The 12,754-nt window shown below is 35.8% G+C and overlaps 1 protein-coding gene across 4 annotated transcripts in view; it reads right to left on the reverse strand.

Annotated features, from left to right (window-relative positions):
- Window positions 1-12,754, reverse strand: part of cacna1hb (calcium voltage-gated channel subunit alpha1 Hb) — a 184,317-nt gene that overhangs the window by 96,694 nt on the left and 74,869 nt on the right. For all 4 annotated transcript variants that reach the window (XR_015476168.1, XM_087236664.1, XM_087236665.1 and 1 more), the window contains exon 3: window positions 3,886-4,003. Coding sequence is in view for 3 of the 4 variants with exons in the window: in XM_087236664.1 (XP_087092790.1) it covers window positions 3,886-3,978 (93 nt within the window). In the remaining variant the exon portion in view is untranslated. The remainder of the gene's footprint in view (window positions 1-3,885; window positions 4,004-12,754) is intronic.

The following is a 12,754-nucleotide window of genomic DNA, read 5'->3' on the forward strand; positions in this document are numbered from 1 at the left end:
GGCTTGGTAAGGACTAGAACCAGTGATGTTCTTACTGTGAGGCAACAGTGCTAACCACTGAGGAGGAGGAGGAGTAGCGGTGTAAGAGAGGATTCTTCAAAACGAAGATGGCTGTTATATGGAACTTAGGGTAATTATAGTGACTTAGGAATCGTCTGATTGGTGAATCAAAAATCGAATAATGTGGGACCAGCCGCAAGAAATCATAAGCACGTGATCCCCTCCAAATTTGTTTATAAATAAACTTTACTTAAACAAAAGTTGCACTAGGTTACTTTTGACACCGTCAGCAGAAGGCATCGGGTGATAACCGGTTTCAAGATTTACTGCGGTTTGGAAAAGCCATGGTATTAAAACCGCAAACATATTTTGTTATACTGTTTTTAGGGTATATGGTTTTTTATGTGTTGTAAGGAAATCTGTGTTTTTGAAACTAACGAAGATAGTAGAAGTCAACGGTTTATTTTAATTATGTAGCCTGACATGTTTACTGCTCCAAAATATTATAAATGTTTTCTGTAATATATCAAGAGTTTAGATGCATAAACCTCTCAATGCTGTCTGAAATTTTTCTTTAAAATTAGTATTTTCATGAAGCTCCTGTGTATAATAAGTTATGTGTAAGAATAAGTTATTTTCCTGCATTTTAAAGTAAAATAACTCAACATAAATAAAGGAGGCTGAGAAAAATTTTCTATAGAAATTTCAGACGGCACTTAGAGGTTTTTGCATCTGAACTCTTCATATTGTGTTAGATGGGGAAAAAGTTAAAGTTTTTTTACTAAGAATTTTAAAAAGACATTATTTTACAGCAGTAAACACAATAGCATGAATCCGTGAAACCGTGATATTTTTATTCAAGGCTATCATACCGTCAGAAACTTAGACCAGCCCATGCATAGTCAGCAGGGACGAAAGTAAAACACCAGTGGGTCAAAAGTAACACAATAGTATTTGCTAGATTTGCTGGCTTATATTTGTTTATTTTAAATTTATCTGACTATGATCTTGTTAATGTTAACAGTAAACATATTTTGGCATTTTCATTTTAAATTTCAGCTCCATCAATTGTTTCAAAAGCAATCCAACAATGCAATATGTTAACATTTTGTACTAATTCTAATTTTTTTTTTTTGTATTTTTTATTATTATCGGCAATTTGCATTAATCTAAATCATCTAAGTGAAAACACTGAAAACTCTAATATGGAAGTGAAATATAAGGCATGGCTATTAGCAGTGGGACATAAATAACAGTGTTATGCTGCAGTCACACTAGAGTTTGAGCATGCGAAATTCTGTTGTACGGAGCTGCGAAAAGCGTCAGGATTAAACAAGATGATTATGTGGATTATGTGGATGATGTCCACATTTTTAATTTCTGTCCAAAGAGGTCATGTTTTGATCCTCGATTGATCTCACGCAATTATATGATGTGATTTTGCAGGTCAGAGTTACCAAGCTTGAACTTTCCAATACAGCAAACTGCAAAAACTTGCCGCATGACTAAGCCCGCACGGAATCTGCGCACGCAGAATTCCGCAGATTTTTAGGCCATTATTAATTCTGTTTATTTACTTGAGTAAATGTGTAAATCTGAATTTATTCAGTTTTTATTCAGTAATTTATTACTCTTTATTTCATATATTAAGGTTATAATAAGTTATGATACTCCGCTGGATACTCAAGTCCTAGCTGGGCCAATTGGCACTTCTGTGTGCAGTTTGCATGCTCTTCCTATGTTCGCATGGGTTTCCTCTGGGTGTTCCAGTTTTCCACACAGTCCAAAAACATCCACTATAGGTATATTGGATGAACTAAATGGGCCGGAGTGTGTGTGTGTGTGTGTGAATGTGAGTGTGTATTGGTGTTTCCCAGTAATGGGTTGTGACTGGAAGGGCATCCGTGCATAAAAGAATAGTTTGGTGGTTCATTTCGATGTGGTGACCCCTGATATATAAGGCACTAAGCCGAAGGAAACATTACAGATATTTTTATAGATCGATATTAAACCATCTAACAAAATTTAAATGCAAGTGGCATATGCAAATTAATGATCTTACTTTTCGGAGGCAATTTTTTTTTTATCACTTACTTTGAGTTAAGTGGTCCCAGAGTGATCATTAGGGATATTAGATGTCAGTTGCCTCGGGTTCACACAGATGTCCTAGCAGACTAACCACAGGATTTCTCTCTTAATTGATCTCATCTAAAGCAAAGCTTGAGCCCAAAATTCCCTGCCTTCGAAAGCACTTTTCTAGACAATTTCTGTCATACAGCAAATGCATGCTGCGAGTAATATTCCTGTTATTATGCAGAATCCACAGGTTATTTGTGAAGTTGATGTGGAGAGATTAAAGAAGTGTATTTTTCAGAGTCTGCAGCTGATGTTCATGGTTTTGCTTATGGCTGTCAATCACATCACAGTTCACTGACGTCTGTCTGGGATGAGGATAAATGCTTTTGTGGCTGTAGTTAGAACTGTATGATTGAGAATTATGATTATCTGTTTTATTTATTTATTTTATTTATTATTTTTTTATTTCTCTTATTTTTCATTACTCTGATTAGACACGCAAACAAACAACATCATTTACTGGAGATTTGGAAACAGTCTATTTTTGAATAATTAATTACAATGATTTTTCATTAACTAATTAAGACTTGTTTTATTACTGGATGAATTTGCATATTTTAACATTGAATTTCATAGTGCATTTTGTACTTTTGACTATTGGAATTTAGGCGTTAGAATAGGGCTGTGTGATTTAGGGAAAATATCTAATTTCTAAGCCAATGGAAAAGTCATTGTTTTTTTGTTTAGTTTTTTTTTTCCCCAGGATAACAGGGGTGATGTAAACTTTCAGACTGGCCAACAAAAATGTCATCACTTCATTGTAATGCAGTTTAAAAATGTCTTTTGTTTGCTTTTTACAAACCCCATGTGTTTAATATTTTATTTTGTTTATTCACCTCAACATTTTAAATATGTCTTAAATGTCTATTTCTTTAAGCCATTGTATTTATTTATGTTTACACGAACACACATGCATATAACACACACACATGCATTCAATAAAATACACAACTTTTTGCCCCTAAGCCAATCACAACAGCATGAAAAATTAGAATCACAAAAATCAGTGTATTTTAAAAATGTGGTTCTGTGCATGTTTTCGTGACATATCAAGACACAAATGTGTATAATAACATGGGTATGACATACACAGTAAAAATAACCTTAAATTAGCAGTTTTCTGTATTTTGTCATTCATGTTTTGATTACTTTCCCCCATTTATTTATGCTTTTAATAATTTTTAACCTTGAAAAGTTTAAAAAAGTGACTTTTATTAACATTTTAATAGTGTAAAGTGATATATTGTCTGGATGGGTGTCGTATATTACGCTACAAAAACCTTACAAAAATCAAAAGTACATTATCTGTTATTTTACAGACTTATTCCTCTAGGTTTTTATATATGAAACTAATTCAACCTACTAACATGTCAATAAGTCACTTTGTTAAACTGTAGAGTTGAATTTTCAACATGAAAAGACGACAGAGCAGAGATCAAGCTCCCATAATGCAATTCTCAACCCTAAATAATCGGAAAACACTTGAGAAGCACAAAATACAGACACTGTTCATTAACAGATGTAGGTATAACAAAGAAAAGTTGACTCATGAGGACATTGCCCATGAGCCCATTTTATTCAAAAGGCAAATAAATCCTACAGAATCGAGATTCAATGAGATTGGGGGGGGGGGGGGGGGTGTTCAATAGAAAACAGTTTGTACAGTATAAAAACATTTGAATCCTAAGGAATGTCCCCACAATTTGCAATTTGTGTATGTGTGTGTGTGTGTGTGTGTGTGTGTGTTACCTGCAGGATGCTGCAGCGGTCCGTGTGGCACTCCAGGTCTTGGCAGGGCTGAAACATGCCGAGTGTGACGCAGTTGAGCAGAATCACCAGCATGCTGACCCGCTCAAACCATGTAGAGCTCCAGTTAAGGACAATACTCACAAATCACAAAACACAAGCAAACACTCACCAAGGCTGTATAAAGAAGGACTACATATAAAGTATGAGGAGAAATATTATTGCTATAAAGTGCTTCCATTTATTGTAATGTACTGTCATTTGTTCATGTAATGTATCGGTTACCACTCTGGTCTCGAATGTCAGCATGATCCTTCAGAAATCATTCTGCTATGTTGATTTGCAGCTCAACAAATATTTATTTTAAAGTATCAAAGCTGAAAACAGTTCTCCAGCTTCTTTGTTTGTTTGAAAGTTCAGTGTAAAAAGTCAGCTGTCTTTCGTTTCACTTTCACTCAATAATTTTCCTTAGGCATAGGGTTCTATTTTGACGATCCATGTGCAAAGTGCAAAGCACAGGGTGCAAAAGCAATAAGGGCGTGTCAGAATCCACTTTTGCTAATTTAAGGATGAAAAAAATCTGATTTGCGCCGTAGCGCATGGTCTAAAAGGGTTGAGTTAATTTTCTTAATGAGTTATAGGTGTGTTTTGAGAATAAATCAATCAGAGTCTCATCTCCCATTCCCTTTAAGAGCCAGTTGCGTCACGCCATACGCGCATTTGCTATTTACATGACGGACTTTGTAAGTGGAAAAACTGAACACTTCACTAGCAAAAAAACAGTTATACAGAGCATGTGCAGCGCGAGAATGAGAGATGAGGCCTACTCATAATTAACTTTCACTCTCGTGGAGAAGGAGTTCGCAGTGATGACATTTGCGATTTAGTAAGTGAAGAGCGGGAGGTTGGTAGTCTTTGGTGACAGTAGCGATCTTAAAAGTGTGTGGTTTGTGGGGGTTTGGGGTAGAAATAGTAACGTTAGTGAAGAGTGGGCGGGGAGGGTATGGGATGTAAGCGATCTCGTCACTGCCCCTAAAATGCCAGGGCCCTATGCACTCTGCCCACTTTTCCCCCCACTTACTACACCACTGGATGAGTTTACTCACTAAGTAAAGTCAACTTCACTTTTCAGGCAATGGGGTTGCTCACTTTTTAACTTTTTTTAAACTTTTTTTTTCAAGTTTAAATTACTTTTTACTTAGTAAGTAAGGAATGTATATTTATATATCACATCTATCATGTATGGCCAAAGCGCTTAACAATCATGATGGGGGTCTCTCTGCATCACCACAAGTGTGCGGCATCCATTTGGATTATGCAACGGCAGCCACAGGACAACGGCGCCATTGCGCTAACCAAACACCAGCTATTGGTGGAGTGGAGAGAGAGTGAGAGTCAATTCAGTGGATGGGGATGATTGGAAGGCCACGATCAGGGCCAATAGGGGGTTACACCTCCACTCTTTACGAGAAATGCCATGGGACTTTGGTTTAACATCTCATCCGAAAGACATTACAGTGTAATGAGACCTAAGCTGTATTAGGTGTAAATCTAAATTAAAGTGCTATTTGTAATGTAATGTAATGTGTATTTATATAGCGCATTTATTGTGTATGGCCATACACCCAAAGGGCTTCACAATCATGAGGGGGGTCTCTCCACACTACCACCAGTGTGCAGCATCCACTTGGATGATGCGACGGCAGCCACAGGACAACGGCGCCAGTGCGCTCACCACACACCAGCTATAGGTGGAGTGGAGAGACAGTGATCGAGCCAATTCGGTGGAAGGGGATGATTGGGAGGCCATGATCGTAAGGGCCGATAGAGGGACTTTGGCCAGGACACCGGGGTTACAAAAAATCCTTTAAAAAAAATTAAAAAAAATCTTTAAAAAAAATCCTTTAATCTTTAAAGAAAAATGGCTCCTATATTTTTTAAACATAGTGTACAGTTGAGAACATAAAACAGAACAAAATATAGCTTAGAAAAGCAGAAGAAAATCATATAATTTCAGTATATGAACTTCATGCTTGGACAACTTGCTTCTTAACACTTACTCCACTGCACTGTATGCTCTTACTGCTATATTTCGCCATCAACAACAGGATAGAAAAGAATCGCTTTTTTAACACAGAGCTTAGAAAAATCAAGTGGTGAAATAGATGGAGCTAAGCATGAATAATGTAGGACATTTGTAGATAAATAATTGATTTTGTTCTCAAGAAGGCTAAAATAATAGAATTCAAATCACATTAAAAGCCATCCATAATGCCTGTTTTAATAAAGCCTTCCTTTAATACGCTCAGCTCCTGTTTGTGATCATAATACATATAATAAAATGCAATAAGGCTACTGTGTTTTCATATGGGTGTAATTAAAAAACTGCATTAGACTTTTCAGATTACAGCGCAGTGATCCCCACACATACAGTACAGTACCTGCCGCTAAGTCAGCCCCACAGGCACAGCATTCAGACCAAACACCATACCTCATTAATCATAAAGAGCTTGAGCAACACACCATCTCAATCACCACTGTAAATCCTGCTGTTATCCTCATTTCCACCACACCTCATTTACCAGCCAATCAGGATTTAAAGATCATCTATTAAGCCACTTTTTACATGTAGTACTGTTCTTGAGTATACACAATGTGTCAGCCCAAAATACCCCAAAAATCATCTGTCATAACATGGTCAAATGGGGATTTTTTGTTAAAAAGGGTTGTTTGTGTGTGTATCACTTTAAAGGAGACCTATAATGCCCCTTTTTACAAGATGTAAAATAAGTCTCTGATGTCTCTAGAGAGTGTTTGTGAAATCTCTTTGAAACTGCCCCTTTTGGGCTTTGATCCTAATTGTGCAATTTTGGTGACTGTCACTTTAAATTCAAATTGTGCTCTTTTCAATGGAAGGCGGAGCTACAAATGCCTATGTGTCAGCATAGTGGCAGATTCAAAAACAAGACTAACTTTGTATGCTAATGAGAGAGAGAGATTGTCACTAATTGGCTGGGCTTTTCCCCCTTTGATGGCACCTATAAAGCGATACTGTCAGTCAGTGTATCTGCAGACTGTATTTATCAAGTGTGATTATAAAGAAATAAAATGAATCAATTTGTACCATTAGAAGCTGGATATATTCACAGACTGTTGCCACACAACTGTGTTTTTGCATAAAAAGGTGTCCTTTAAATGCAAACGAGCTGCATATTCCTGCCCTGTCTTCAGAAGTGGATGTAGTCTATAGGAGAATTACCAGTTTGTAAACATTTAGGATGCTCAAGAATAATGGTTTCAGAGAAAGTTATTAACGGCTAAGAATTAAATAGTTTATAAAAGATTAATTTGATTTAACATTTAAAATTCTGACTTTATTTTTGCAATTCGGAATTTATATCTTACAATAGTTATAAGAAAAAACAACTCTATTCTTTAGATATTTTTTTCTGTTAATCGTCTACAATTAGCTTTAAATGCCACCTTTGAAGACTGGTGGTGGATGAGGAGATTCTCCCAAACATGTGTAACCCTCTTTGAGCACCCAGAAAAGCACTATAGAAATGTAATCTATATTATTATTATTATTATTTTATTGTTGTTATTCTACGGTTTATCTGCAACTTCCTTCAACACACCTCCCTGGAAGTTTCTAGTATACCCAGAAAGGCCTTGGTTACTTGGGAACTAAAATATGCAGGACATCGGCCCTCCAGAACTGTGTTTGGACACCCCTGGTCTATACACATATGCTGCGCATACTTCCATACTATATAGTACGCTAAAATCAATATGCGAGCTGAGTAGTATGTCCGAATTCATAGAATTCGAAAATCATTATGCGAGAAGTACCCGGTTGACTTGCTACTTCCGGCGAGATTCTGGAGTGCGCATCCCATGCATGCTGCGCTATCCCATGATGCCCCGCGAGCGAATTCATGAATGAGAGTAAAGCGACGCAACTGACGCAGGTAGGTCACGTGACTATGACAAAATGGCGGATGTAGTACGTTTAATTCCATTCAGTAATTCATACTGTATAGACCGTCCTTTTCTAACGGCTGAGTAGTATGTTTAAATTCAAAAGCAGCACCTACTGAGTAGTAGGCGGTTTCGGACGCAGCTATTCACCTTATTCTCAGCTGACGAGCGGGCGCTGCCATTTGAATCTTTTTGTCTCGCGACTTCCGGTCACATTCACTTCCATTCATTTTTTGACGTTAACAACTGCTCGTTACGCTGCTTGATGTTGCAATTTAATATTTTCTTATTATATTATGCTACTTGGTCTGTGTAGTCATGCAAACATTTGTTTGTTGAGCAAGTAGTTTGGCCATTTTCTGCCGTTTATTATTCCTAGGAATTTCTCCCATAGGCGACTGAATCGGAAGTTCTAAGACAATCGCAAAAACAGGCGCACTTCCGCATTTTAGAATAAGGTTAATAGTCTCTGCATACCTGTAATGTAAAATAATTGTCATTACAGCCTTTACCAGTTTTTGTATTTGTGTTCATGAATTTATTGACACTTTTAAATTCATTAAGGGAACTTGGTCTTTGTACCGTGACATTTTAATGTTGAAAATGTAACTCTCCAAATTACCCTTAAAGACATTTGCTGCATCCTAATTTGCATCCATAAGTCACACGAAAAAAAAGTGTGTTCTAAATCAAGTATGTTTAAATGAGCATACCAAAGTTACCTGGGTTGTCTGTTATTTACAGTTAAAATCTGAAGTACAGATTTGTGCACACAACTACAAAAAGCAAGCAAAAACTACAAAAACAGTGAATGTGCGAGACTGATGGTTAACGCCACAGTCACGCGGTGACAAAGTTTAAGCAAGCAAAATTCTGTTGGATGATACTGTGAAAAGGGGTGCCATTAATCAAGATAATGCGACACTGATAAAACAAGTGATTGTCTGATGCATTTCCATGTCTAGAAACTAAAGACAATGGGGAAAAACATGTGGTGACCATGGCTTTAGTGTAGAGGCATCAATTGTTTTCGATATAGCTGCTCAAGTTCAGAGCAGATACATTACAAACACAACTCAATGCAGCTACAATATTGCAGAACTGTCAGTCATTGGTCGTGAGCAGGGCCGGAGTGGGACTCTTTTTCAGCCCTGGAGTTTCAAGCCTTAGACCGGCCCACCTCAATTCACGACTGTCTATATTAAAATAACGTAATTTCCAATTCAGTTTGTAATGACACTATCACGACTTTTTCAAGAAAACAGCTGATTTAGAACTTCAAATGTTTAACAACCCTAACAGTATTATATGTCTTAACAATCAAAATGAAAAAAAAAAAAAAAATATATATATATAAATAAATAAATAAATAAATAAATATATATATATATATATATATATATATATATATATATATATATATATATATTAACTATTACTCAGGTGAGGTTCAAACACAGGTCAGCAGCGTCGTAATGCAACGTGCTGACCACTGGACCACATATGACGCTGTTATGCAATAGTCTTTTAACCACTGATCAAGTTATGTCAGATTTAATAATGTAGTGAATTATTTGATTTTTATTGAGCAGATGTAATATTCATTAATATTAATTATTCCAATTCTTATATTCACTAAGGTGCCGCTGTTTGGGGTCGAATGATAGTTACATCATAATTAACCTGCAGGCTGCATTTTGCTCACAGGGCTGCGAGAAAATAAATAAAAAGAGCAGAGCTGAGGCAAAATAATGAATAAAAAGAGTGAGGCTATGGCCAAATAAATAAGTAAACGAAAAAAGTGTGACTGCTGAGAGTGCAAGCAGCTAGAGACACCAGCCCTTGAGTAAAAAAACCGGACTGGCCCACCAGGAATTCTCCCGGTCCTCCCGATTAGCCAATCCGGGCCTGGTCAAGAGCCTAAAAATGTGACATCATAGTTACGTTTTACATTTATTCATTTAGCAGAAACTTTTATCCAAAACAACTAATAAGTGAGGACATTGCTCAGACAATTAAAACAGCATGCCTAGACTGTTTTAGTTTAATAGGGATTTAAAAACCAAACCTCAAATAAAAGTGGATTTTGCACAATAGGTGCCAATAAACTTGCTTCTAAAGCCTAAACACTACAGTATATATACAGTATGCATTTGCATCTCATCTGCTGTTTTCTCAGGTCTCGGTCTCAGAGAAAGCCTTCTGGAATTCCAGACGATTTCCCTCTCGCTAGAACTGGGACATGCAACATTTCCCTCATCAAACATTCATCCCAAACCCCAGCCTAATGCATACAGACAATCCCAGCTCTCGTCTCTCATCCGCAAGATTGTTGTGGTCACATTGATGCCACTTCTGCTGAAGATAATGCTGATGGTGAAAGGAAACAGAAGAGGGAAAGTTCATTTTCTGAGAATTAGATATTTTTTATGAGAGTCAGGGAGGTCCTGTTTTGTTTTGCAACTTACTTGTAGTGTAGCGTTATTTTGTGTTCTGTTGACGGATGAAAGTCAAAAGATGTTTTCATTTTCGGGAGAACTATCTCTTTAAATTATGTACACTTTAAAAATACTGGGTTTCATACTATTCTCTTTCATGTTGTCCAAACACAAACTCATTAAGTTAACTTAATTGTTTTTACAAAATTGTAGTGGATTGAACATAAAATAATTAAGTTGTACCCCCCCCCCCCAAAAATAAAAAATAAAAATTAAGAATTGTGTTGATTCAGCTCATTTTAAATACGCAACATAGGTTCATTCTGAAAAGTAGCCCTATATAGATTTCTAGAGAGAAATTATGTAGCCAGAGTAAGCCACTGTTATCAGTTTGTCCTGTGGCTTTCCATGTACGTCGCCAGACTTGAGACACAAAGTGGAGTTGACTGCAATGATGGGGTTCGAGTCTGGTTAAGAACGATTCCAGAAAGCAGGTAAAACAAAATAAACAAGTAAGTCAAAGGTGAGAGTGTGGCAAGATCTGAAAATGTGGTAAAAATCAGACTGCTACGATGTTTTTTTTTTTCCTGGATTGCTTTTGAAAACACTGTCGGTTGGGTTTGGGTAAGTAGGTGGGTGCTGGTCAATCAGTGCTTTTTGAAACACTATTGGTTGGGTTTAGGGAAGGAGAATGGTGGGTCAGTCGATTGGTCAGTCAGTCAGTCAGTCAGTCAGTAGACAGTGGCCTCTGGTGGAAACACGAAGAACAGCAGGCACGAATGGTACTCGCAAGAGAAATTAAAGATCTGAAAGAATGTACACAGCAATCTCCAGAAACTGAAAGCTGAAATAAAATGTAAATATTTTAAACATAAAATAAAATGAAATACACATATTAGAAGTAGATAAAAAAATGTTAGCTGCTCTTTATAAAAAGGGTGTTAAGAAAAGTTTACAATTAATAAAATAATGCATAAATATGTATCAAATGAAATAAAATAAATGTGAAAAAGCCTTAAGGAAATAAAACATATTGCACTTCACTGAAATAAAATATAACAATAAGTAGATGAAGAATAATGTTGGATGTTAGATGATGAAAAATGTTGCACTGACACGTAATTAAAATAAGCCTAGATAATAATAAAACTTAGCATAAGATAATTGATTTGAAAAATAGATATTTACCTAAACTTAAATTAAGCTAAAATAATATACACATACACACAATTTTATTTTATTGAATTATTTTTCATAAAAAATAAATTAAGCAATTTCTCAATTTGATTACTTTAACTAAAATATATATATATAAGTTTTGATTAATACAATAAAATTATTTAAAAAAATGAATTAATATCATATGCATATAAATAAAACTTTAGGAAAGACAGGCAATTGTTTCATATAAAAGTCAATTGTGAAACGCGTTACAACTTTGGTCACATACTGCAAACTCTATTTAAGTAAAACTTATAGTACACAACACTTTTATTCCCATTTACTCTGAGAGGTTTGTTTATATAATTTTTAACTTGGTTTATGCAACATTCATGCAATTTCTTTCCAGATGATGAGCATATTTTCTAATTTAAGGAGTGATAAAAAAATCTCTGCATAGCAAAACAGCAGATCAAACTGCTTGTAAGACAAATATATACACTATCTTATATATTACAGTATGTTAATGTGCTTAATCAACTGTAAACTATGTTGATATCTGTTTTTCTACTATATTCACCTGTCGTGCCTTGCCTAAAATAACACTGACACATACAAACACAGAGATATGCTTCAGCACAAAGCCTCAAAATGCCAAATGAAAGCCTGGAGTACGCTGTCATCACGCATCTGAAAATTAGCAAGTCACCCTCACATCGTATTAGCAAAATTCAACATCGTGTACTCCTCGACTTCTTCATATAATAGAGCTGAAGGCGTCAGTGTATAAATGGTTGAAAACACAGATATGAGATTTCTTGAGATCTCCAGGGTCTAATGTGCTGGAAAAACACAATGATTTGGTTTCTGGCAATATGGTCAAAGACTCGCTCCTCCAGGACTTCTATAGCACAAATGTTTTACAATAGAGCTCAGAATTTTTCATGCAACTCCCTGTTGGAAAAAACTGGTCAAACCAGTTTAAGGTCAAGCTGGTATTTGGAATATGGCATTTGATTTGTTGCTAGTAGCTGTTTATAGCATAAATCAAACAAGTCGACCAAGACCTTAATCGTTAGTAGATAAAAAAAAAAAAACTGTTTTGTACCAGCTACTGATCATAAAAACAAGCTTGTAGATTGTTCAGTGTATCATCAACAACATATGAAATACAGTATAGACTATCATTTAAAGGACTATATGGGGAATGCATTGTTTTTATTTAACAATGATGCATTTAAATTTACAGTAAACACTTAAACTTTAAAATATATATTTAATATATATATATA

This window comes from Danio rerio, chromosome 1 (genome assembly GCF_052040795.2).
Source record: "Danio rerio strain M-AB ecotype USA chromosome 1, GRCz13ab, whole genome shotgun sequence".
Classification (NCBI taxonomy): Eukaryota; Metazoa; Chordata; class Actinopteri; order Cypriniformes; family Danionidae; genus Danio; species Danio rerio.